Source organism: Miniopterus natalensis, chromosome 3, assembly GCF_054644295.1.
Source record: "Miniopterus natalensis isolate mMinNat1 chromosome 3, mMinNat1.hap1, whole genome shotgun sequence".
NCBI classification, from domain to species: Eukaryota; Metazoa; Chordata; class Mammalia; order Chiroptera; family Miniopteridae; genus Miniopterus; species Miniopterus natalensis.
This window is the reverse complement of record NC_142083.1, coordinates 72273339-72300182: the sequence shown is the minus strand read 5'-3', so window position 1 is coordinate 72300182 and position 26844 is coordinate 72273339. Positions and strand designations below refer to the sequence as shown.

At 41.0% G+C, this 26844-nt stretch overlaps 1 protein-coding gene across 1 annotated transcript in view; it reads left to right on the top strand.

Annotated features, from left to right (window-relative positions):
• Nucleotides 1-895: 895 nt before the first annotated feature.
• FBN2 (fibrillin 2) overlaps nt 896-26844 on the top strand; it is a 216747-nt gene continuing 190798 nt past the window's right edge. Inside the window, exons 1-5 of the mRNA XM_087815536.1 lie at nt 896-1298; nt 2081-2163; nt 6723-6821; nt 9672-9767; nt 17835-17930. Of these exons, the coding sequence (XP_087671662.1) occupies nt 1051-1298; nt 2081-2163; nt 6723-6821; nt 9672-9767; nt 17835-17930 (622 nt within the window). The 5' untranslated portion in view covers nt 896-1050. The remainder of the gene's footprint in view (nt 1299-2080; nt 2164-6722; nt 6822-9671; nt 9768-17834; nt 17931-26844) is intronic.

Here is a 26844-nt window from a genome sequence, read left to right as displayed (position 1 = left end):
CCCCCCTCCCCTTTCCCACTTCTCTCCTCGCCCTAACCTCACCCCCATCCCCCGCTCATTTCCTCTCGCACCCGGGCTCGCCAATCCCTCTTTCCAAGCCCCTCTTCCAGCCCTGGCCTTCCTCTCCAGCCTGCCCCCCCTTCTCCCCAATCTCAGCCCTCTCCCCTCCCTTCACCCTACCCCCTTCCTTCCTCTTCCCCTCCCCCAGGCCCGAGCTCCCCCGGTTCCTCCCCACCCCGTCGCCCCCTTACTCTGTCCCCGCCCACTCTGCGCCGGCCCCTCGGTCGGGGCTGCGCCCCACGTGTGGACCGCTGCGCTCCAGCCCCCACTGACAGCCGCCGCCCGCCGGCCCGCCCCGCGCCCCGCGCCCCGCCTGGCCTCAAAACCCCCGCGCCGCGCCCTCGCCCGCCGCATCCTTCCCCGAGTCCAGCCTCCCGCCCGCCCTCTCACCGGCCGCTCGCCCCGGCCCCGCGCACCTCAGCCCGGCTCCTCCGCCGCCGCAGGCGCGTCGCTGCCCCGCGGGACTCCGGGCGAGCGGGGAGCGAATCCTCCCCGCCTGGGGGGGCCACTTTTGTTTGCTTGCCGGCTTCCTTCTGGTTACTTTTGCAGCTCTCCAAGACCCGTGCCGGGAGCGCACGGGAGCCCGCCGAGCCGCTGCGCGCAGGCCCTTTTATTCTTCTGAGGTCCGCTTTCTTTGTAACTTTACGCCGCGGCCGCTCGGGTTACTTTTGTAATTTCCCGCCCCCGCCCGCCGGCGGTCCCGGAGTCGCTCGGGGCCGTGGCCCGGGGGATGCAACGTGGACCGCGCGGGGCAGCCGGCCGCACCGCCGCCGCGCCTCGCCGCCCGCTGCGCTAGAGCCCGCGCCCCGCCGTCAGCCGAGGGGCCGGCGCTCGGCCCGGGGCTCCCGGTGGCGCTGGGAGCCCGAGCCCAGGGCAGTCTCGGGAACCGACTGAGGGCTCGCTAGACCCTGCCTTTTTCGGGCCGCGCGGAGTTCGCCTTTGAGAGCTCCCTCTCCGCGGACCACGGTCCGCGCGCTGTCGGCGCCCGCGATGGGGAGACGGCGGCGGCTGTGTCTCCAGCCCTACTTCGTGTGGCTGGGTTGCGTGGCGCTCTGGGCGCAGGGCACGGCCGGCCAGCCGCAGCCCCCGCCGCCCAAGCCGCCCCGGCTCCAGCCGCCGCAACAGGTCCGGCCCGCGGCGGGCTCCGAAGGCGGGTTTGCGGTGCCCGAGTACCGGGAGGAGGGCGCCGCGGTGGCCAGCCGCGTCCGCAGGCGAGGACAGCAGGACGTGCTTCGAGGGTAGGTGGGCAGCCCGCACCGGGGGGACCTCCGCCTGGCAGCTTTCCATCCGACCCCTCCCCGAGTCCAGTCCTGGCGGCTCGAGCCGCGGTGCCCTCCGCCCGGAGACCCCGAAGACTGGCCGGAGCACCTCCCTCTTTTCCTCCGCAAGTCCTCCGGGGCAAAAAGCCCTCCCTCGGTGCGGGTGGGCGGCGGGTGGGTCCGGGCCCCGGGGTGCGGCTCGCAGAGCGTGTGCGGAACCCACGGCGCGGGAGCAGGTTCCGCCTGCCGGGAGGAAGGGGGGCCCGAGGCCGCGGCGCGCGGGGACTGGCGGAGCCTGCGTGCTGCTCGCCGTCGGGGGCGCCGCTCCCGAGCCTTTTGTTTGAGGACGGGTGCGGGGCTCACAGTTCGCTCGCGCCGTGAACCCAAGCGCTCCACCTTTCGACGCGTCTTCCTTGACACGTCGGGGCCAACGGAACAGTTGATCGGGAGGGACAAGGGCAAGGATTTTTGGAAACCGAATGTTCCCTTTGTTCTCTGCATCCGGAGGCTAGAATAGTAGCAAATTATATGTTTCCATGTTTCTTTTCGCCCTTTAAAAAGACAGCAGCGGAGGGCAGATGAAAGGCAATGTTTAGACGTTTCTGACCCTCCCCCACTCCAGCGTCTCGCCCATCTATTTGCACGTCTGCGCCCCAAACACTTGAAGCGTAGTTTTGGTTGGTTTGTTAGCTCTTGATCTACTCTCTTAGGGCTTTGCTTATGAAAACCGTTAATGTGTTACTGCACCCCTTCCGTCGCAGGCCCAATGTGTGCGGATCCAGGTTCCACTCCTACTGTTGCCCCGGATGGAAGACGCTCCCCGGAGGAAACCAATGCATTGTCCGTGAGTGCTTGGCTGGGATTGCAGCTTGGGGCAGCCCTGGCACTCTAGGCCCCACCTCAGGGTCCGACCTCTTGCCTTTAGTCTTTTGCATTTAGAATGCACTGGCCCCATAGCGTGATAATTAGGACGTGGCCCTATTTGAATGGTAGGGAAGAAGCAGCCGGTTTGCATCTGCTTAGATTTCACTTCTAGACTCTGTTGAAGGGCAATAATGATAAAGGTTTCAAAGAGTCTTGGAAGTTTTATCTTTCTGTGTTTATTAATAAAACTGACGGGGAAGTACAATTCCCTAGTTAACTCAAAACCACTTTTTTCCTAAAAGAGTCCAGATAAGACCACAGTGTGGTTATGTAAATTAACTGGCTTTTGACTCTGGGTGAGGTTCAGGCCTTAGGAAGACCAAGCTTTCTCAGGCCTTAGTACAAAACCACTTTATTATTATCTGGTTTCATCTCAACAGCCACACAGCATAGATACGGAAGGAGTGCTCTCACAAATTTACGCTTGACCCAGGTTAACAAAAATTTTTGAAGTGAGAGCTCTTCCAAATGGCTTGACTTTTTATTTTTTAGGAGACATTTGAATTTCGGATTTGCAGACCAAAAACCTCATAGTGTACTGTAGGTTTTCAAAGTGGAAGTCTTAGAACTTCACCAGTTCTGCATGTCTGACCTTAGAGGTTTTGGTTATTTTATTCAGTTTCCAAAGTATATACCCAGTTCTCCAAGTTCTAATTGGAGAAGTCATTAGTTATCAGCCTCACAGTGATGGACTATGGATGTCTTATTTCACATGCCTGTGAATTTGTGAGTTGAAGTGTGACCCACCTTCTGTGTGTTTATATAGTGCAGCCACATTTGTCTTGTCGGGCGGAGAGCCAGGTATCATAGACAGCATATTCATTTAAGACCAATCTTGACTTTTGATTGACCTTGATGTTCTCCAGGGAATAGATAATTATGCAACTGTGAACAGGGAAAAAGGGCAAGCCACAGTAGCCAAGGGATAATAAGGATGTAGTGGCATCTCCGACTCTATATTTATTGGTTTTGTGGGTTTGAGATAGACACTCAATGGTTGTTGTTTTTCAGTACAGTTTTTAAAAAGAAATGAAATCTCAAGTGTTGTGAAGACTGTTTTTTTATAGATTATTTTTCCTACCCTAAAAATCCCACAACTCCAGTAATGAGGCAAAAATAAGGTGACTAACAAGTATTTTAGGTAAACCCTCTGATTATAAGCCTCTGCTTTTATTAAAAAGAAAGAAAGGGGTATTGCATTCTTTTCTCTCCAACACAGAAGTCATATACGCCAGGCATTTATGGAGGCTGCATTTACTCTTTCAGGCCAGTAGGGCATTACCAGGTCTGCTTTAAACTTACATGGTTCCTAGAATCCTGAAACAGCTAACGTCACTCACCACACACCTGCCATACTAGCCGGGAGTGACTTAGGCACTGCGGAAAGTCTGACTCACTACATGTAATGAATGTGACTACCATTATTGAGTTGGAGAGCAGCCGAGGAGAAGGGATTGGTTTATGGTACGTGTTGAAAATCTGTAAAGTCAGATTTTATTGGATCAGTGTGGAATGGGAATTCCAGAGGGCAGAGCCTTCCAGAATATTTACAGTAGAAATACATGTGCATATATATATATATATATATATATACATATACATGTATGGCCCTCTGAGTGTCAGCTTTAAATACTTTTGGTCTTTGAGTAACATTGTGCACTTTACTTGTTTAGAAGATCAGTTTTAGAAATATCAGAGTAACAGTCAATATTGTAGCCTGCATTCTACTACTTGAAATGTTTAGGTGCTTATGAAATACACTGGAAAGTACATGTATCATGAACCTATAAAAAGCATAGACTTGAAATGATCTTTATATCTCCAAGAAACATTTGCTATACTTGTGTCAAGAGATATCTACAAAAATATTTATTAGTGCATTTAGAAAATATTGAAAACACCGAGAATATAAAATAGTGCACAAAATGGAGGGAGAATGTAATGCCTTTATAGTCTTTTGTATAGGTCTCATCTAAATTTTAACTTTTAATATTTCTGCATATATTTAGTAGTCCAATTATTTTGACATTTAAAATGAGAATATATGGAGGTAATAACCAACTTGAAATCACTATAAAGTCAAAATCAAGAATTTTGATTCCAGGATTTTCCATTGATAATAAATTATTTTTTCTATGTACTGAATTTCCACCATTTCACAAAAGAAAAGCTCTGAGGCAACTTGCAAAAAGAGAGTAAGTAAAATACAAATAGAAAATGAGGACCGAAGATTAATTTTCTCATCCATTTGTACATCACCATTCTTCCTCTATAGAAAGATATTAAAATGTCAACTTCTAGAATTTTAATGTTTGGCCTTGACCAAGCTTCATGAGGAGAAGATATTAAAACATTTCTCAAGAAAAACATTTCTCAGACTACTGGAAACCTAATGCATTTTGATTTTAGTCTCCATGTTTCATTGTTACAGTTCTTAATTGTGGCCTGCAAAGATCACTGAAGTACTTCCAAGCTTCCAAATATTTGTTTCCAAAAGGATGGAATTGACTTTCTCACTTTCCATTTGTTTTTTTAAATCTTGTTAGAACATGAAGCAATGGAAAAGTTTGCTTATTTTTGATTTATTTATTGTGAAATTATGCTGTGAAGGGCATTTTGATCAGTGGAATAACAATGGGAAGGGGTTGGCCCAGAATCATAGCGTTTGCAACCTGAGGAGAGATCAGAACACTTGAATGCAATCCTTTGGTTTTATTTTACCAATGAAAAAACTAAACTCAGAAGAGCTGTCCCCCCATCTCCCACGAGCTTTCATTGGGTCAGTGGAAGAACAGAAACTCCACCTCAGACCTCTTGCATGCCATTGACTCTTTACTGTGCCATGCATCTTCTTCCAGCATCACTGAAACCCCAACACCCAGGTCTTCTCTCCCTCTCCCTGCCCTATTTCTGGATCTCATGGTTTTTGTGTGATTGTGGGAGGGACAAAAATTTAGGTGAGAAGCACTCTCGATTCTCACTGGCTCACAGAGTGTGCACACCTGTGGCCATGACATGGCTCTGTCTGAGGATAACCAACCTCCAGCCCTCTCGATTTTCACTGGCTCACAGAGTGCGCACACCTGTGGCCATGACATGGCTCTGTCTGAGGATAACCAACCTCCAGCCCATCAGTCCTTCTTCGGGTTTAGGACCTGAGTAGAAGCACTTTGTATATCACCCAAGCCTAGACTAAGTGTCTACTTGCTGGGGATGAGGGGGCTTTGAAATAAAAAAAAATATTTTAATGAACATTTTTCATTGCAAAGTTCTGGTGATGAGAAACTCGAGTACATTTTGAGAATGGTCAACTCCATGGTAGGAACCATGTTCTTGCCTAAAATTGGTTTTCTGTCTTCACACCATGATCTATGACATTTTCATTTATAGGGAGTATTAATGGCAATGCTGGCTATGTTATGTGGCCATCAAAAGGCAATTTGGAGAAGGAAAACTATTACTGAGTTAGTTCGTTTCTATAGAACACCTCCTTATCATTATTGGGGGTTTTAGATCTGTTTGCAAGTTGTGAGATATGTGCATATTGGCATAAATGTTTATAGCTAGTTTCAGGGTGTTCCCAGATTCTCTCTTGTCTTCATGCATCCAGTCATTAAAGCACATAGCTTTTGTGCACAAAGAGAGAATTCAGTTGCGGGTATAGAGATAAATCTCTCAGCTCCTAATTGAACTGACTCTAAATATGGGAGAGGCTTCCCATTTGAATGTGCTCCGCTAACGATTTTGAGGAGCTACGGTATGTGCCTAACATTCTTTGCTGTGATGACCCTCATACCTTGGAGGTCACAGCTGCAGGAGGCTTTGGCTCTCCCTCCATCAAAATGTCGCAGCAGCTTTTCTGAGCAGCAGGAATAGGCTAGGTTGTGGAGATAATATGGCAGAAGAAAGGCTGGAGGAAGGCAAGAAGGAATTATTAAGGGGAATAAAGATTGATGATGGTGCAGGTCAGATACCAGCCGGGAAGGAATGTGCATTGAACCCCTGGGGCTTGGCCAAGTCATTAGGGCCTGGAGCCTCTGGCTCGGCCAATTTCACATTCCCTGTCTCCTGTGAAGGTCCCTTACAGAGTGGGCTGTGTTTTTGGAGAGTATGCAGGACCTCTGGGTTTCCTCAAACCCTCCCAGCTTCCTAGGACCAAGACTATCTTCTCATGGTAAATTCTGCATGTAAACTCTACCTCGAGTAGGAAAGATAACCCGTATTCATAGGAGAGTTCACCAATTAGGATTATAGAACTTGAAATAGCTTCATTTGTTTGCATCTTATCATGATACTTGTGAAACTTGTTCTCACGTCTACAATGGGTAATTTCATTGCATATCCGAACTTAGACAGATCACATGTTTTTTGTCTTAGTTTTTTAGGTCGATTGTTTTTAACTGTAGCTTTCCTGTGTTGTAAACCATGGCTTATTACCTAATAATTATTCATTTACTTCCCTATTGTGCTTTTCCACAGCAATATGTAGAAACAGCTGTGGAGATGGATTCTGCTCTCGCCCTAACATGTGTACTTGTTCCAGTGGCCAGATATCACCGACCTGTGGATCAAAATCAAGTATGTTTCTTACAGAACCCTATTTACTGCATTATCCTTAAGCTCTTGAGTAAGTTAGTTCTAAATGTCCTTTTCAGTGAGGCTGTAAATCCGTGATTACTTTCCTCGCTAGCTAGGTCTGGATTAATCTTTGGAGTATAAACATCTCGGGTGGCTTAGTTGTTGCTACCACCAACAAAGGGGTAATGGGGTAATGCTTTTCATTAATAAAAGTGATTTATTTCTGGTCCAGAAGTGATGTGTCTGTGCAGTGAACGATCCTGGATTCAGTGGAGAAGCAATTCTTTGTGAATGATAGCTATAACTTACTGGTTTTTTACAGTGTGCCAGGTACTGTTTTAAGTGTTTGACTATATCATTTAATCCTCACATGAACACTGGGAGGTACCCTATTTTACAGAAAAGGTGACTGAGGCACACATAAGTCACTTGCCCAAGGTAACATAAATTTGAATTCCGGTGTTCTGAAGCTTAAACCTAGAGACTCAAACCCTAGGCTCTATTATTGCCTTGTTTAACTCCTGTGGCTCCAATCCTGCTTTCTGGGTTAACGAAAGGGGAAGGATAAGAGGATTGAGGATAAAACAAATGTTTTATTGTGTACTGACCAGATGCTTCACATATATTAACTTATTTTAACTTAACACATACTAACTCCCAGCAACTCTGTAAGATCACTCTAACAGTGGACTGAGATTGTGCTTTTCACAACTCAATTAGAAAGTGTTAGGTCTTTAAGTCCAAGGTTAATCTTTTAGGCCAACGTTTAATATAACATTATAACGAGGAGGAAGCCAACAATGTTTTTTTAACTGCTCAGTAATTAAATAAATCTTTAAGGCTGCCTTAAACTAGTGTGAAGTTGTTACACTTTTAAAATTTCTCTCCACAAATTTTCCCCAAGTAAAGGTAAAAGAAAATCCCTCTGACCCAGGAATCGAAGAGCCAAGATTCGTACAAGAACTTTCATAGTCTTCTGATGAAATTCCTAATTAAAACTCTAGTTTCCCTTTTTTTGAAAAGCATCTGTCATTTTCACAGCCTTTTAAAACGTATTATTCAAAATTCATCAAGACTTGTTAGCAAATTCCTTCTACTCCTGTCCTGAACCTCCCTTGTCTGATTGCCTGGCAGAAACCCTTGCCTGTATCTTCAGTGCCCTGTTTTTCTTATTTTTCATATATATACCCCCAGCAAAAAAAAAATCCTTTTCTACTTCAGCAGCTGACCGTTCCCTGGCCCACCCTCTGATTACGGTACGTAGTTTAGTAGGGAATTCATGAATTACTCGTTTAGCCTTGACTAATACTCTCACCCTCTCCATCACGAACTCTTCTACTCTCTCTAGGCTTCATCCTCTTCCGCCTCCCTGAAGCATTAATCACTGATAATCCCCATTAATCACTATCTTCTCGAAGTGCTTTCCTCTCCCTTCACTTCTGTCATATCAATGGCCTACGATCCTCCTTTTCTCGGTTATTATTTTTTAGCTTCCTTTCTGTATCTTCTTCATTGGCCTTTCATGTAATGTTTGGCATTCCCAAGAGTTCTGTCCCGTGAGGATGAACTCATTTACATAGATGCCTTCATCTAACCACCAAGATGTTGCCAACTCATAATAATTATCTCCAGAGTAGGTCTTTCCACTGAGCCTCACAGCTGCATGTTCCATTTCCGAGTCAGCATTTCCACCCGAATGCATCTGAAACTTGGTCACACGAAACTCTTGGTTCATTGCTGACCACAGTCTACTTCTTCCACAGCTTCTCTTGCCTCAGCAAATGGCACTGCCATCCGCTCAGTACTACAGCAACTGCTTCTCTTTTTCTCACATCACCTCTTTTTAAGAAGACCTGCCAGTTCTACTGGAAAGTATATCTCAAATCCATCTTCTTTCCATCACCACTGCTACCACGTGGTTCAAGCCACCCTCACCTCTCACCTGGGCTATTGCAGTAACCTCTTGATGGATTCTTTAACTTCTAATTTTGCCCTCGTTAAATCAGTTCTATGCAAAGCAGCCAGAGTAATCTTTTAAAAATATAAGTCATATCACTTTACTGTCTTATTTATATCCTTTTGATTACTCCCAGTAGAATTTGGGATAATGCAAACCCTTCCATGGCAGAGGAGGCCTTGTGTTATATAGCTGGCTTCTGCCTGCCTCTCTAAGATTTTCTCTTCCCAATCGGCCTTTTTATACTCAACGTGAATCTTTTAGTTCTTCGGAGGAAACCCTTTATCATCCTAAGGTCTCTTGGTTTGGTGGGTCCTCTCCCCATGAGGTTCCTCCTTGGTACATCTCATGCAGGCTCATTCTAGTCCTTCAGAACTCAGTTAAATCACAGTGGTCTCGTCTGGCTCCTGTGTCGGTTCCTTCGTGGCCCCAAGCCATTCTCCTTCACAACACAGTTTCCTTCAGAGAACTTACTATACTCTATAATGACATCATGGTATTTGTTTACTTGTGTTTTGTCTGTCTTCCTATGGGAATGTGAGCTCCACGAGAGTGGATACCAAGTCTATCTTGACAGCAGGGCAGTGAGCTCATATGGCAGGTACTCAGTCCCCGCATTCTGAACAGATGCACTGTCTCCTGCATCTCAGAAACTACCCTACTAGTTGCCTTCTATTTATTTCCTTTGACACTGAAAGTGTAATATATCTTAAACATGTACTTAATAACATGTTGTAGCAGGTATGCTTATGTGAGCACTTAACAAATAAATACAGGTATGCTTGGGGCATAACATTTTCATTGAATTGGATATTTAGTATAGCTTTATAACTCTCACAGAGACTGTGATTTTGACCCTTGATATTTTTACATTTTTTTGTTGTCCTTCACAGTTCAGCAGTGCAGTGTTAGATGCATGAATGGTGGGACCTGTGCAGAGGACCATTGCCAGTGCCAGAAGGGATATATCGGCACTTACTGTGGACAACGTAAGGAACACTAGAATAGACTTGATTTGTTAGAAATGATTAGATTTAGTGGATATTTCATACTAAGTCATAATTTAAGGTCTTGTGTAGCCTATGATTCTTTAAAAAAGTAATTTTATGTAGTAAGCTATACCTTACAATTGAATTTCTAATTTTTATCTGTAGGATTTTTTGTAACTTTAAAAAAATTTTTATGTTTCATAGTATTTAATGTTATTGAATACCACTAGTATTTTATCAAATTTGACACATATCACCAGTAAATATTTACTTGCTTTTCTTTTATCTATGTCCATCAAATAGATATACCTTTCTGAAAAAAATAGTGATGTTTGCTTTGTTTTAATATCTCTCTCTCACTTTCTCTGTCTCTTGTCTCTCTCTATATATGATTTTTTAGGATATCCCAAAATTAACCCTTGGAGAACCAATCTTATAAATTATCCTTTGCTCAAATATATTTAATGATTTAATACCGTAGTACAGGGCTGTGAAATGATTTTTTAGAAATTAGATGTCATTGTGAAAGAGGGAGCTTTGATCCAGCAAAACTCTTATCTTCAATCATTGGAGAGTATCCTATACTAATCAAGAAATAGCATTTTTGGCAAAGATGTAAGTAAGGATTGTAGCTCCTGGATTGTGACACATCACTGGGGAATACTTTAGGTTAGTGTTTCCCAAATTGTGGGACTCTTAATGGCAACCCACATCTTTAAGTATGTGTGAGTAGAAGGACATGACATTAAAGAAAGCTGAATCATAAATTGTAAGAAAGCCCCTTTTCCTTTCATTTGCATTTCATCAGATGCAGAGTCTAGTTTTGCTATTGCTAATCTTTAAGGCCTCCCTAAGAATTGTTCAACTTTTTAACATAAAAAGACCAAGTCTTAGGTGTGCAAGAATATCTAGCTTCTTTTAAATTAAACTTATTTTATTTTTGTTGCTGTTAAAATTCTTTAAAATTATAGTAAAGTTTATATAACATAAAATTTTCCATTTTAACCATTTTAAAGTGTACAGTTCAGTAGCATTAAGCACATTCACATTGTACAGCCATAGCCACTCTCCATCTACAGAACTTTTTTCATGTTGCAGAACTAAAACTGTCTACCCATTAAACACTAACTTCCCATTTCTCTCTCACCCCAGCTCCTGGTACCACAAATCTACTTTCTGTCTCTATGAATTTGACTACTCTAGCTACCTCATGTAACTGGAATCATACAGTATTTGTTTTTGTGTGACTGGCTTACTTAGCATAATTTTGTTCATGGTTCATTCATGTTGTAGTGTGTATCAGAAGCTCCTTCCCTTTAAGGCTGAATAGTATTATTCCACTTTATGTATATACCATATGTTGTTTATGTATTTGTCCGTGATGGACACGTGAGTTGCTTCCACCTTTGGCTATTGTGAGTAATGCTGCCGTGAACATGGGTATACAAACATCCATTTGAGTCTCTGCTTTCTGTTCTTTTGGGTATATATCCTTACGTGCAATTACTGGATTATGTGGTAGCTCCATTTTTAATTCTTTGAGGAGCTGCAATACTGTTTTCCATGGTGGCTGCACCATTTTACATCCCCACCAGCAGTGTGCAAGGCTTCCCATTTCTCCACCTCCTCACCAGCACTTTTATTTCTGTGTATTTTTTTGATGCTAGGCATCCTAATAGATATGAAGTGGTATCTCCTTGTGGTTGTTAAAGTTATTTTTAAGATTGTCTTCTAATTAGGATAATTATAGCTTTCTGTTTATAAGTGCTATAAAGTTTTCTTTTAAAATAATTTTAAATAAATAGTGAATCAATTTAAAGAAGACTATTCTGTTAAGGTCAGGATTAGGCCAACTATCTATAAAAGCTAGATAGTAAATATTTTAGACTTCACAGTCTTAAGACCAACTACTGAGCTCTGCCGCTGTAGTGCAAAGATGGCTATAGACAACACACAAATGAAGGAGCTTGGCTGTGTTTCAGCAGAACTCTACTTATGAACACAGAAATTTGAATTTCATCTAATTTCCACTGTCACAAAAATATTTTTCTTTTGACTTTTCAACCACATAAAAGTGTGAAATCCCCACGCAGCTCATGGACAGTGCAAAAACAGGCCGTGTGCCAGGTCTGGCCTGTGGGTCACAGTTTGCAGGCTTCTTATGTGGGTGGTTCTCAAGTATGGCAAAAACTGTTAGGGTAATCTGAGATTGACTGAAGTTAGGGAAATGGAGTGTTAAAGTATTTAAGAGAATACAGTGCACTGAGGCCAATTTTCTTGCAAAAGGTAGGAGTTGCCAATGTAATAATTTTTTTAGGCTAGGGTTGGCTGGGCAAGAGCAGGAAAGAGCTGGACAACAGAGGAACAGAAATTCTAGCTAAGTTTTGTTTTTCATGGATGATTTCTTTTCTCTATTTTTTCATACATTCAGGTTTTTCCAAAATTTATACAGCAGACTCCAGTTTATAATCACAAAAAAGGAAAAAGTCTTTTATGAATGTGACATTTATAAGTAAGCAGATTTGTACCTTTCTTTACACCTACAAGAGCCTTAAGAGATCTGGTCATGTCTTTTACAGAGTTCAGTGGCCAGAGAAGAGACACAATTATCGTCCTTGAAACTCAACTTTTTGCTCTTTTTGGGGGGGTGAAGAATCATAGTTACTTTAAAGTTAGAGAGGGGAAGAACCTTGCCTCAAGTCATCTTTCAGAGTATTTGCTGAAATCTGTCTTGAAACTAGCCACGTTCAGCCTGAATTCAGCTGCTCTACCTGTCGAGTGTGTGTGTGTGTGTCTGTATTTTTCTGAGGATTCTGCAGAAAGAGCTCTGGTGGGTGTGCCCCTTCTCTGCTCTTCACCCAGAAATGGGAAGCGAGGGGACGACAAGTGGTTTCCCTTCCTGGACGAGGTGCTTTTATGTTCTTCTGCCCCTGTGTCAAACCATATGGGTGTTACCACACTCTCAAATCAGGGGAAAGCAGAAAGCACTGGGTCAGAAGAGCAGCCTCTACCCAAACATCTGTTCTCTAGGTATATTATGGGGTGAAACCATCTTTGCCCAACATTTACCTCAGGGTTAATAGAACATACGGGACAAGCAGAATATGTAACCAACAAAATTCACTGGTCAGCATATAAAAGGCGACGGTAAGATAACTAGTACATATCAGCTCAAGAAATGGTTTAAGGAAGATACTTTCTAAGTTGTTCTATGTAGAGAGAGTGTTACTATGCTGAGAGTTAAGAAGCAGATGTAACAATTTTCAGCTTGTGAATCTAGAAAAATTCAGGAAATGTGTTTGCAAAAATGAGAATTATGAAGACATTTAAACTGCTTAGCTGCTTTCCTTGAAACGTAGGAAGCATTCTTCAGAAAAGCACTCTTTTAGTTTCATTCAGCCAAGTGTATTGAGTAACTACTGTGTGCCCCACACCATGCAAGGTGCTGGGAGTACATTAGTGAGCAAACAAGATGATGTCCTGCTCTCACAGAGCTTATATTCTGTGAGGAAGACAATTCACAAGTAGGTGGAAAGGTAAATGCCTAACACAAATTAGGTAATGAGGAGTTCCAGAAGAGTAAAGCAGAGTAAGGGGAGAGAGTCTGGATCAGGATGAGCAGTTCTTTGCTATTTTACTTCGATGATCTCTGAGAAGATGACTTTGAACACACACCTGAGTCTTTGCTTTTAGATCTATGGGCAAAGGGCTCTAGACAGGGGGAAAAGCAATTCAAAGGACCCGTGGTGGGAACAGATTTCATGTGTTTTGGAAACAATAAGAAGACCCATGGGGCGGGATGCATGTGACTGAAGGAAAGGAGATAATGGTAGGAGGTGAATTTGGAGATGGAGGTGTAGGGCCTTATAGACTAAGGAAAGAAATTTGCACTATACCCTCCATATTAGGGGAAGCCATTGGGGCATTTTGAGCAATGGAGTGATATGACCTGACATTAAAAAAAATCATTCTGGCTGCTGTGTTGAAACTGGATTATAGAAAGGGCAAGAGAATGAAGAGGACTGGTTCGGAGCTACTTCAGAGGTTCTGGTGAATGATGCAGTAGTGATTGAAGATGTAATAGGTGCTTGGATTCAGCTTGTATTTTGGATGTAGAATCTATGGAAGAAAGTGGGTGCTGATGGTGAACTGGGTAAGGAAAAAAGGAAAAGCAAAGATCCAAAATGACAACCGGAGGATTTTGGCGGAGCTCCGGGCTGAATGGTGATGTCATTTCCCGATACGGGAAAGAATAAGTGGGGAGTCGGTTGGACTGGGGTTCAGGTGGAGCTGAGAACCCAGGATAGCAAGAGTTCTGTTTTGGATTTAATAGTTTAAGAAGTCTGTTAGATTCCCTAAGTGGAAAAGTCTATGAACTCAGATCTTAATAGAGAGATCAGAGATAGAGATATGAATCTGGGAGCATATAGATTGAATTTTTATGTAGATACTCTTTTAGTGATAGACCTAGATGAAAACCTCTAGGAAGGTGGTGTAGATAGAGAGCTAGGTTGAGGCCAGAACCCTGATTCAGCCCAGCACTTTGAGATGGGGAAGGGGAAGAGAAGCCGGCAGGAAAAGAGTGAGGAAGACAGACGATGAAATAGGGAGACAGGGAGAGGGTGGTATCCTGAAGACAAAGAAAGTAGAGCCAATAGTGAAGTCAAAACATTGGACTTTTGTCTCTCTCATCTTTTAAACATTCTGACCTGGTTTAGTGGGCTATTTTTATCTAATGTGGTTGTGTAAAAGTAGCAACCATAATATGTCTAAGTGTCTGTACCTAAGTTGGTGGTACAGGAGTCTAATAAAAACATATACTTGTCATATTACTTTGTACAAAATATGTGCTCTGTAAATATTTATCAAATAACAAAATTCAAGCTTCTACAGTACATGATCAGTGGTCTCTTTCAGAGGCTGGCCAGCGTGAAGCCGGGTATGCTTTTCCCTTCCCCCCAGATCGTGGTAGGCAGCTAAGAAACCAGTTTCATAGTATGTCTTTTTCTCTCCTGCCTTTTGCTATGTTTCGTACCAGGTGTAAGCATTTTGTCATCTTGGGTGGCCAGCATTCTTTCCATGGTGGAAATGTAGGCATATTCAAGTTTCTTTCCAACTCCAGTTGAATGTAAATTTCTGTCTCTGTTATGTTTTGTTACCAAAAAAAAAAATTATTTTATAAAATAACTTTTATTATAACTCATTCAAAAGAAGGAAAATGACCTCTTTTTTTTTGTGTTCCAGTTTTACATGCATTACCCACTTCCCATTTTTTGCTCTCGCTCTTTAGTGTAAATGTTGGATGTTGTAGAGCAAGTTGTTTTTCATACAAATACTCTGTAGTATAAAAGAGAAGGAATGATTGGAGAGATTGGAAAGATGTGATCACGACAGACAGGACAGCAAAACTCCTGATCTGTTCACTCAGTCGTTCTGCTTCCCAGGTGGGGGAAAGGCTGCGAAATTTTGACACATTGCAGGGTTTTTTTAAGTATCTAGGGTACATCAAGTACTGCAGGGGTTGATGGGAATACAAAGGCGAGCACTCTCTGGTCCCTGTCCTGGGAGAACTCACTCTCACATGAGAGATGGGAGTATAAGCAAATGGCTGTATCCATGGGTCTCATTGTTCGTTCTTCACAGTACCTTTACACATCTTAAAAAATTATTGAGACCCCCGAAAATCTTTTGTTTAAATGGATTATGTCTACTCATATCACCATGTTAAAAATTAAACTTGAGAAAGTTAAAAAAATTAATTTGTGTAAAATAACAAGGTAAAATAAAACCCTGTTATATGTTAGCATAATTTTTTTATGAACAGTAATTATGTTTTCCAAACCAAAAAAAAAAAACTGAATGAGAAGAGAGGCATTGTTAGTCTAAATTAAACTAGGCTTAATCTCTCCTGGATGAGCTCTTCCCAGGAGAAGCCCGAGGCTTCTTCAGCGCTGTTCTGTTCTGCTCCTTGGCATTGGGAAGCTCGGTTTGGGAAAACCCTGATTGAAGCCCTTCCTCCACCTGCCCAGAGACAGATCTGCATTGTCAGTCGTGAGTGCTTTTTCCCATTCATGTCTTAAAGGCTAGCATATGTTTAATGAAAGAACATATCTGGGAAAGTGACTTTTTTTTTTGAGAAAGAGAGAGAGAAACATAGATTTGCTGTTCCACTTACTCGTGCATCCACTGGTTGCTTTGCATATGTGCCCTAACCCGGGGTGAGACCTGCAAACCCCGGAGTATCCGGACCATGCTCTAACCAACTGAGCTACCTGACCAGAATGCAAAAGTGACTTTCATTTGTGTTTCCTACAGCTTGATAGTATTTAAAGAAAATTCCTCACATTATACTTAATTACAACAGATGAGTGCTACGTTTTTGCAGTAGTATATCTTTTTAGTAATCGAAATCTTCAAATCTTGGCAGTTATTTCTGTGGAATTTCTGTTGAGAGTTCTCTTTCAGGTTTTCGTTTCCTTCCAGCGTTCCCGCCCCCCCCCCATCTTTCTCATGACCTTCAGTCCCTCTCTCTTATCCTCTGTATTTATTCATCTGACTTGCTGCCCAACCCATATTTCAAGGCAGTGATTGTTTGTAAGTGCTCCTTGGGACAAATGAAGAGGCAGAAGGGTGTGGTTCTCAGGGAGATGCCCTTGCGCAAACATACACAGATCCTGCCTTTAAGCAAAGCCTCTTGCAGACAAAGAACTTTCAGACCATTGGCACAGTGATGCTTTAAGGTGAAGATACCTTTTGTTTCAAAGTTTGTTTTGGTCTTGCCACTGCCAGCAGAACAGAAGCCACTCTGAGCACTCTGGTCGATGATAGGTGATCCAGTTCAATATTTCTGGTAAGGAAGTAGCATTATTGCATCTTTAAATATCAGCTTATTTATTGAGCTTCCCATTTTTTTATATTTACGTCACTTGAAGTGCACGTAACTGTGCTTTGCCCCCTCATTTTCCTTTAAGGTCTCCAAGCCTGTTTTGGGGCTCAGGCCATAGAGTATAATCCCCCTCTTCATCGGTGAGGACAGAGTGTTTCCTATCAACAAGGAGGGTGGGGGTTGGAGAGACTAGCTCTTAGCATCAGTATTTTCTCTTGGAGAAGACATGATTCTTGAATTTAGCTGTTGTCGGTATGGTTCAGAGGAACTTACTTTTCAAGGAATCTGACAAGTGATCTTTTTGGAGACTTCTTGTCGAGGTCCTGGCTGCTGAGCTAAGTCACTGAGGGTGGTTCGGTGGGGAGAGGGGAGCTGCTCAGGCTCGGTTCTGGCTCCCCGGACCTTCCAGGGCCAACTGGCCCGTGAATCCTGGTCTCCCCGCCCCCAGTATGAAGGAGCGAAAGAGTGTGTTTGTGTGTGTTTGTCACCATCCCTTAAAAATTTTGGATCATGGGTTAATTTTCTATGAAAGAACTTATTGTACTGACACAGGGAGGTTTTCCCCTTTCTTTCCTCTATAACTTGCATGTACTCTCTACACATTAGTTATTTCTCTTGGTATTTTATTACTGAATTGATATTTTCCCTCCATTTTTCATGTTAGTTTTCTCTTTCCTAATTTAACCCCGCTGCTCCTTTTCTGTCTACTTTCTTTTCTCTGATTTTTGCTTCCTCACTTTATTGCCATACCCTCTTTATTTTTCCATATCAGATTTCCCTTCCTTTCTCCCTCTTACTGCTTAGAGTCTGCCTTCTTTTTCCTGTATTTCCCCATATTTTACTCATGTCCTTACCTATAGAAGATAGATTATGGGGTTAATAGAACTGAAATGGAGGATTGAAGAGTTATTTTCTGACTATATGAGCATTAGAGCCAGCCAATCCTTGTGTTATGATTTAAAAACAAAACAACTTTGACCAGATACTTGCTTAACAATGTGATTTACATGATTTGTGTAGGCTTTTGTCTCGCTATACACGTAAATATATTTATTAAGTGCATAATGTGAACTGTAGCTTGTGTTTTAGAGGTAAGGCCCGTGATTGGCCGCACCTGCACACTGCTGTGTTGTACCTGGGGATTTGCTGTGTGATGAGCCTCTTGCTGTGTTTGTGTGCAGCCGTCTGTGAAAATGGATGTCAGAACGGTGGACGATGCATTGGACCCAACCGCTGTGCTTGTGTTTATGGATTCACTGGTCCACAGTGTGAAAGAGGTAAGAAAAGAGAAATGAGAACTTCCCTTTGGTCTATTTTATTGTAAAAATGTATAATTTTTTTGTTATCCCATGAGAATTCTTCAAATGAAGTAGTATTTCCCTTTTTTTTTTAGTTATGTCTGTAACTTGAAGGGTAAGATTTTTGAAATATAGCTAACAGCAGCAGAAGTGTCTCACTTTTTTCCACCAGAGTGACCTCAGTTCAAGGGGCCAAATGTGGGGTTATATCTACTGAACGAGTGACTGATGGCATGTTCTAATAATGTGCTTAATTAAATTGGGAGTCATTATTAGGAGTTCTGCCTCTATGAAAAAAACAACAACACAGCAATATCAAGATGTTCTTGGCTGCACAGCCAACAAAAATGGTATAAATTTCCTTAACCAATAAGGTAGTACAGTATACTGAATTGCATAACAAAAAGCCCAGAGCTAGTGGACTTCAGGTAGGATGTGATCAAGGCTTTCACTCTGTTTCTCTACTTCTTTTGGCCCTGTCCTCCTTTGGATGTCAGTTTTTCCCTACCCTAAAGTTCTCTATGGTTGTAAGATAAGTGCCAGCAGTAACTGAGGTAACATTCTTTCTTGTTCACATCTAGAGAGAGACAATTTCTCCTCTAGCCATGGGCCAGTAATAATTCCATATGCTGATTGGCTTAAACTTTAGTTTTTGATCCAGTCCCTGGCAAGGCGGATGGTATTAATACTATGTTTGATGTAGACTTCTCAGGACCTATCCTTGGAGTAGGAGATAATGAAAGCTTCCCCAAAGTCACCTGGAGGGGAGAGTTTGGTATCTGAACCCAGGAGAGGTTCTTTCGGGCAGAAGAAAAGGGGAATGGGAGCTGGGTAGGCGTCCAGCATTATCCACTTTATCCTTGTAAATGGTCAGTCAAGCCAATATGAAACCAATTTACCCTAATTTGAATTAGCAGTTAAACTCATGACCTACTGTAGACTACTAAAAATCCCTGTGTTGATGCACTAAGTGAACTATTAATAATGTCCTGGTAGCAGTCGGGTGCCACTAGTATATCAAAGTTAAACTTCATAGTATAAATAACTATTTAGCACTGAACCATGAGAGTAAGATTAAACTAAAAGCAATATTACATAACCATTCATAATTACATACAGCCTCAATTTATTTTTCCAGGGCTTGTCACAGCATATAAAATTGTATAGCACTTTCTTTGTTGCAGAGCTTTAGAGTATATGAAGCTATGGCATTGAAATATTACAGATAAGTAGTGGTGACTGTGTGTATAAGGCATTGAATTGCAAAGAAACTTTATATTTTAAAAATTAAACTCATTACTCTGACAAAAATTTCATCTTGGTATTCAGTTTAAATCTTGAGAAGAAACTGAGAAATTAGAATTATATGGTGAAGTTAGAAAGTAAGAGGTATGCAGCCTTTAAAGATATATATATCAATATATTTATATTACTGCTAAGGTAACTGAGATTTCTTGAGAGCGAAGTACATTCCACAAATGACAGAGTTTATAGTTACCCTTTGGATAAAATTAAATGTCTTTACCAGATGCTTTTATTTGGGGAAGAAAAATTAATTATGAAATGTTAGCATAAAAAGATAAGTTGTTAAGAATGGGGTAACACAAATTTCCTAGATGACGTTAAGTTTATTTAAACACTATAGAATGGAAAATAGTTAAATTAAAAAATTCAAACATAATTATAATTGGTGGAGGTGATGTTCGTTTTTCTAGAAGTCATGTAAGCTTTGCAGCTCTGTCATTTTGAAGCAGATTTCAAGTTCGGTTGGCAAAGGAACTGGGTAATTTCAGCTCTGAGGCCTCCAGGCATTACATCATTGCTCTTCAACAGCTATTCATTCACTAGGTTTGTTAGTTCTTACAAAATTTATGGGGACCTAATAAAGACCCGCATATATTTTACATGTACAGTAGCATGTTTTCAGAAGAAATTACAAAATTAATTAGTTAACAAATTGGCCTGAAGGATATTTTTTAAAACGTGGGCTTCTTTCTTAAAAATATTTTGAATTACTACCCTTCAGATGAAAGTTCTCAAACTCCATTTCTTCCAAAGAAGGAGTTAGTAATTTCCAATCTTAGATTGCAACCATGAACTTTAACACCTTTAAAATATATTTTCAGCTGACTTTTTAGAATGTATGATCCCAAACCTAGTAAAAGTAGAGTCAGAACTTTTCTCAAGAAACACTGTCTGCATAGGTACAAAAGGAGTAACTTGTTTATGTTGAGGTTAGTGACTAGGGTCATGTGTCCTGTTAACCTTTAAAGTTCGTGTTGTGTCTCTCAGTCCCAGAATGTCAAAATGCAGGCTCTTTGTTCTCTTTAAAAAAAGACTTTTGTCAAATTCGGGATATTTTCCCTCCTTAAAGTAGAACACATATAATCTGCCTTTAAGTTGGCCTCGGTGGTCAGTTGCTGCTTTTCCAGCTCTGGGCTTCTGGCAGGCGGGTGTCGGGGCTGGAGACAGGCTGGTGGTGACTGCTGGCCGGCGTGACCGTGCTGCTTACCCCGAGTCTTGGTGCTGGGTAAGCGGAACCTCTGGAGTTCTCCTCGCACTCTTGCTGATGTGGACAATGCCCTTCTATACTTAGCATTAAAAAAAGAGAGAGTTCTTGTGGCCACATGCCGATTATAAAAGGCAGACAGATCAGCTGTATCCAAGGCACATGAAGGTCCTCAATTCTTTTTGCTTCTCTTTCTAAACAGATGGCATTTGAAAAACAATAAATATTGCATTTAATATACACCTGGGGATACATAGAAATGGAATCAGCATTATATACCGAGACTTTGTGTCTTTTTCCCCTCTAACACTTAAAATGTACCTTACTATTTACAAGTAGAGACTTGGAGGGGGTGGGCAGGCAAGAAAGGAATTTACCTAAGAGATTTCTGGACAAAATACAATGATCGCTTGATCATAAGTGTGGCCTGCCCAAAGTCCCTGTTTCAGTTTCTTTGACTTAAGTGATTGTTGAAATCTTATTTTTTAATTGAACTTTCTTTGAACCTTATATAACTATCAGCTCTAAGAATTATATTCTAGACTCTTTTAAATTATGTAAGAATTCTTACTACAAATTGTTTTTATCATTTAAACATGACTTCCTTTTAAAAGTGTGTAAATTAGGTAAAATTTCAAATACCCTTATGCTTAGTGAAATTTCCTTTAAAATGTACTCTTTTTTTTCCAGTAAATTATACCTTAAAAAGTAGGATTTGAGATTTACTTTTTAAGAAATACTCTTTTTAAAAATCTGAATCTACATTGAAAAAAAAGTGAGATCAAGTTGCAAATGTTTAAGTTTATAAAATCTAAACTTTTAAGCCTTTATGTAAAATGAAAAAATAGATGGATTTTGCTTCAGGGTTACTTTCATAAAATCATCCAGTTATAAAACCTAATGCATGAACTCAATGACAAAAAGCATGGCAGAAGGAGTCACCAAGCCTCTTCTTGAATGCCTCCAATCACAGGGCTCTCCCTCACTCCCTCACTCACCCCATCATCATGAGAGAGTGTTTCATTGTCAGTCTTGATTGTCCAAACTCTGCATTATCACGCACCTGCCTAAGCTGAGAATTTAACAGATGGGTAGCACCTCCCTTATTGTCTAAGTCGGTGGGAACATGGTGATGGTGATGCCTCTAAAAGGAGTCAACCCCAGCTCTAGGAGTCAACCGCAGTCCACCACTCAGGTTTGCACTGTGGGAACTTGAAGTCTAATTATAAGCTCTCAAATTATTCTACACATTTTTGTTTGTCCACCCACATTTCAGGAGGTAAAACAACTGTGACAGTTTTTAAACCTACTCAGACCTTATGCAGATTCTCCACGAACAAGAGTAGAGATAGGCAAGTCAGGGTTTTCCTGAATTCTGGGAATTACGTACACAGGATCCAAGTTTGTTCAGAAATAATTTATATACTTATTGATCAACATTAATTCCATGTTTTTGCAATTTATTATAAAATATGCAGGGTGGATTTCTCAGCCTATGAACATTCAAGTAACATAGCGAATTAATAGTGTGACCAGGAATACAGGGTGCATGGTGAGAGAACATGCTGGTGTTATGCAGACTTCTATACACAGTAGATTTCATACTTTCAGAAAACGTATAGCAGTACTTTTTAGAAGAAATTCCTTTCATTGTTACCTAAAGGTAACACACGATGATTAAAATATATTTAAAAATAACACAAAACAAGAAACTGCAATTATTTGTGATTTCTCCACTCAAAATGAATTACTCTTAACATTTTGGAGAACAGACTTTGAGTAATTTTTTCTACTGCACATGTAGTGCTTTTAAAGAATGGGATATTTCCATTTTTATTGGAATCTCCTATAACAGGAAATGTACTTTATGTCCTGCTTTCCCTTTTGTGTTATGAAATGTGTTACATTAGAGATGGTAAAAGCTGCACTGAGGGCTAGGCCTCTAATTCTGCAATACCATATGATACTTGCAAGATCATTTTTCCCATTTTACAGATGAGGAAGCTGCCCAGATCAAACATATGGTAGCATTGTGAATATATAGACGGGAGGAGGTTATCAAATAATCTGGTTGAAGACCCTAAACTCGATTACCACGATAGAGCTGCCTGCCATTATTATATTTCTAGTAGTTGACACTTAGGGTCATTTCCAAGTTTTCTTTTCATTTTGTTGGTTTGTGTTTTGCAGTCCTGTGATAAAAATTTATGTGGATAAGTCTATATCCTTGATTTTATTCTTAGGGTATATATTAGACATTTAACTGCTGAGTTGTTGAGTTTGTGAAAATTTAAAGCTTTCGTTATGTTCATTTCCCTCTAAAAAGCTCCTTTATTATGAATTGTTCCTTTGGTATTGTATTTAGAAAGTCTTTCCCATCCATAAATCTTCTAAAAATCTATAGTTTTTTTCCTAGTGCCTTTGGGATTTTACTTCTTTTTAACAAGTTCAGATATACAGGAGAGTAATATAAATTTATTTATAAATATTTATCAAATATGAGTTGAGTGCATAGTAAGTATTAGGCTAAGTACTTGAAACTCAAGTCACAAAGACAGATAATATATGCTCCCTGTTAATGAGAAGCAAATGATCTCTTTAATGAACAAAACTAGTCACGTACTTTAAACATTAAAATGTAATATGACACAGAAAACACTAAAATTAGGAGTAGGAACAAATTTGTATGAGAGCTCAGAAATGCTTCCTGATTAAGACAAAACTAGAAGAGTTTTCCTGAAGTTAACCTCAATAATAAAAATTTAAAAAACACACACATTCTAATGGAAAAAAGTTTATGGACCAACTCCTGTATTGATATTTTAAGATACATTATGATTGAATCTTAACATTATTTAAACTCCATCATTAATTACCAGTTACCACAGTCACTGAGCTGATACTTGTTTTATAGAAATAAGACGTTGCCCTCCTTCTTTGGCAGTTTGAAGATTTAGTGAGAATGAAATTACAAGGAACAGAGAGAACCGCCTCCCCTGCGCCACCCGCATGTGCGCGCACAGCCCCGCACTCCTGAGGCTGCAAAGAACATTTTATAACCTTGCGCTCCCTCAGCCAAACTTAGCCTTAAATGGGCATCAGAGAAATACCAAAAGATCTGTGAGAACTTGACTTTTGGCGCTGGCTCAGATGACATCCTTATCTTGAATGCCATTAAAAACACAAGGGAAGGAAAAGGAGAGAGAGAAACCGTCGGTGGGAGCTGGGAGGGAGGGATGGGAGGAAAGCGAAGGGAGAGGGGAGAGGATGTGCGCTGGGCCCCAGCAGAGGGCTTGTATGTGTGAAGGGAGGGTCTGCGTGGGGCCTCAGCTCCGCTGCCGAGCTCAGCTGGGAGAGGTGAGGGGTCCCATTGCTCCTTCCTCGGTTTAAGCCTCTGCTGTTCAGATCTGTGCAGTCAGACGGAATGTGTTCGTGGCCTGCTAGACCCTGATGCTTTATTTATAAAACTCCTTTGAATTAAAGCAGTATTTTCATTTATTCCAGCTCTAAATGCTTTTATTTATATCTTTTTTTGTTTTTTGTTTATCTACCTAGAGGCAGGGGAACCTACAATACAGATAGTCAAATATTTTATATTTGTGTAACTCCATAAATATTTTCCTGTTTTGTAATATCGACATCAGGTCAGGAGACATTAAAGATAAGGAAACTGGGCAAAGCTATGCATACACGCAAATTAAGTATAATGAAATGTTATATAGGATTTAGCCAAAAGTGATTAATAATAAAATGTGCATGTGTGTGGGCATGGGATGTATGTAATATACACTATATATTTTTAAAAATCCCAAACATTACAAATTCCTAAATAGCATCTGTTTCCAAGGGTTTCAGATAAAGGGTTGTGGACCTATAATTACCTCATAGATTTCTTGGGAAGATTAAAAGCAATAATGTGTTAAGCTTTGAACACATAATAGGCAGAGTGCCTGGCACATAGTAGGCATCCACTAAGTGGTATTTGTTATGTTTTAGGAACAGGGTATAATCAGAATCAAAACTTAATATTAAGACCTATGTGACCTTAGAAATGTGATTGCCTTCTCTGATCCTCTTTCTGCATATATAATACGTGTCTACTAAGTCAACCTTGAATTATTTTTGTGAGCCTTAAATGATATGGTAAAACACCTGGCACTCAGTAAATGATCATCATTGATGCTAGCCTCTTTTAACTGGACTCCTCGGTTATCAAAAAGATAGGTGGTGGCTGGCTATTCCAAATGGAATATTCAAAAATAGAAATTTTAAGTGGGGAATAAAAGGGTTTTTTCAAGTATTTAAGACATACAAATAAAGTTTAATGCTGTTTTTATTGAGAGTGCAAGTACTCAGAATAAATAGCGTACTTTAAGAGAGGTTCACATTCCTGGTATGAGAATTAAACGAGAGATAAAGTGTCTAGCCAGTGTCTGGAACAGAGTAAGTGCTCAATAAATGATAAGCTATAATTATGAAAAATAAAGTCCAGATACGATGTGCTCTCTTAGACAAAATTGTCTTAAAGGATGAAGAGGACTGTTCCACGATCGCCGCCCCGGCACTGTCTCAGGTCAGGGTGCATCCGTTTGAACAGTGTACTTTCATTGTTTAATTTTGTGGTGTTTTTTGTGATAGTACAGATCAATTGAAAACTTTTGTATATCACTAGCTTCCATGTTGAACTTTCTGATCCTACTTGTTTAGACATGTTTCTCCTGTGGGTACCAGCGTTGCTGTCAGTACTCACCGTTGAACTGGTCTCTTTGGTCTCAGTCTCTCCCTGTGTACAAGGTCTTGCTCTGAGCATTTCACACTGTAACTAATACCCATGTCGAGTTTCTTTCTCCCAAGTAGAGCTGCATGTTGCTATATCCGATAGAAGTAGATCATAGGGGTCTTGGAACAGTCCAGGCATCAGTCCCTCTGTGAAGCTTTCCTCGATAGTACCCCACCCCCTACCTTACCTTACTTTTCAGGCAAAAAATTAGGCATGTTTTCCTTTCATTGCGTACCTCCCAGATGTTCCATTCTGCCACTGTGTTGTGACTGTTTATTTACTTCGCTGTGAGCCAGCGAAGAGCAGAGATTTTTATCTTACTCTGTGTCCCCTCTCTTCTACACAATGCAATATGTTGTGACTACATAAACATAGGGGGTCCAAGGAGAAGAAACAGGGTGAGAAGAAGTGCAGACATAATCAAGCGTGGCTATGACACAGTTAAGAAAAGGAAGGGTAAAAGATGGGGCTGGAAAAGTAGACTTGGGCCTTATGTACAAGTCTGGAATGCCAGCTCAAGGGGCTGCCCTCTATTCAGTAGCCACTGGCGAGGGGGATTATGAAGGACTCTGCACTTGAAAGTAGCTCTCTGCAAAGGTTAATCTGCAGTGACAAGCAAGAAGGAATGGAGGGTGGAGAGGCTGAAGGCAGAGACACCATTCATGTCAGCTAGATCGTTGCAGTGGATCTGCACGTTTGTGTAATGTTTTCACTCAGGTTGTGATTCATGTAAACATAGATTAAATTATCAATGTTAGTTGCAAATGTAAAATTACGCAATATTGGAGGGGGAGTAACACTTATTGAACGTTTACTATGATAAGTGCTTTAGAGGAATGAACCCAAAGATACCTTTTTTAAAGTGTCATATTACAAGTAAGAAAACCGAGGCACAAAGAGGTAATTTGCTTAAAGTCACCCATAAAATAGATTAAATAGGATTTGAACACAGATGGTATAATCTCAAAACTAATGCACTTAACCACAACTTTTTAAGATGAAATGCAACATTTGCAAAAAGTAATATATTTCCATTCTTTAGAACTATATTGTATTAATTATTCACCATGAAACTGATAACAGGATGCATCATGCCAACTGAACGAAAGCAATGCTTGCTATTTTTTTGGTATCCTTTTGTTATCTAGCCCAGGTAAATATTTTTAGTATATAAATTTCAGATTGTGCCTCTCCATTTATATATCCAGAATTTCTTTATGATATTCTAAAATTCATATTTGATATTAAAAACTCATAATGCTTACAACAAAATTGAGGTTTCTGTTTCTAGCCGGATGGATAACCCTTGTGCCTGTAAAGAACTGAAAAACAGAATAAAATATTTGAAACAATGATTTTCAAGATATTGGACATCAGGTAACAAAAGATAGTGTGACTCCTGAGTAAAGGGCTCTGTTAGATTTCATCAGTATGCTGCTCCAGAGAGCTTTTCCAGGCTGTGCTAAAGGCATAGAGAAGCCAAACACAACCCTCCAGACTCCTTCCATCGAGGAGATGGAGTTGAGGTGCTAAGGAGACCAAGATGGCTAGAGTTCTCGGCTGGAAACGCAGAGGAGAATGCTGGATACAGAGCACTGGAGTTA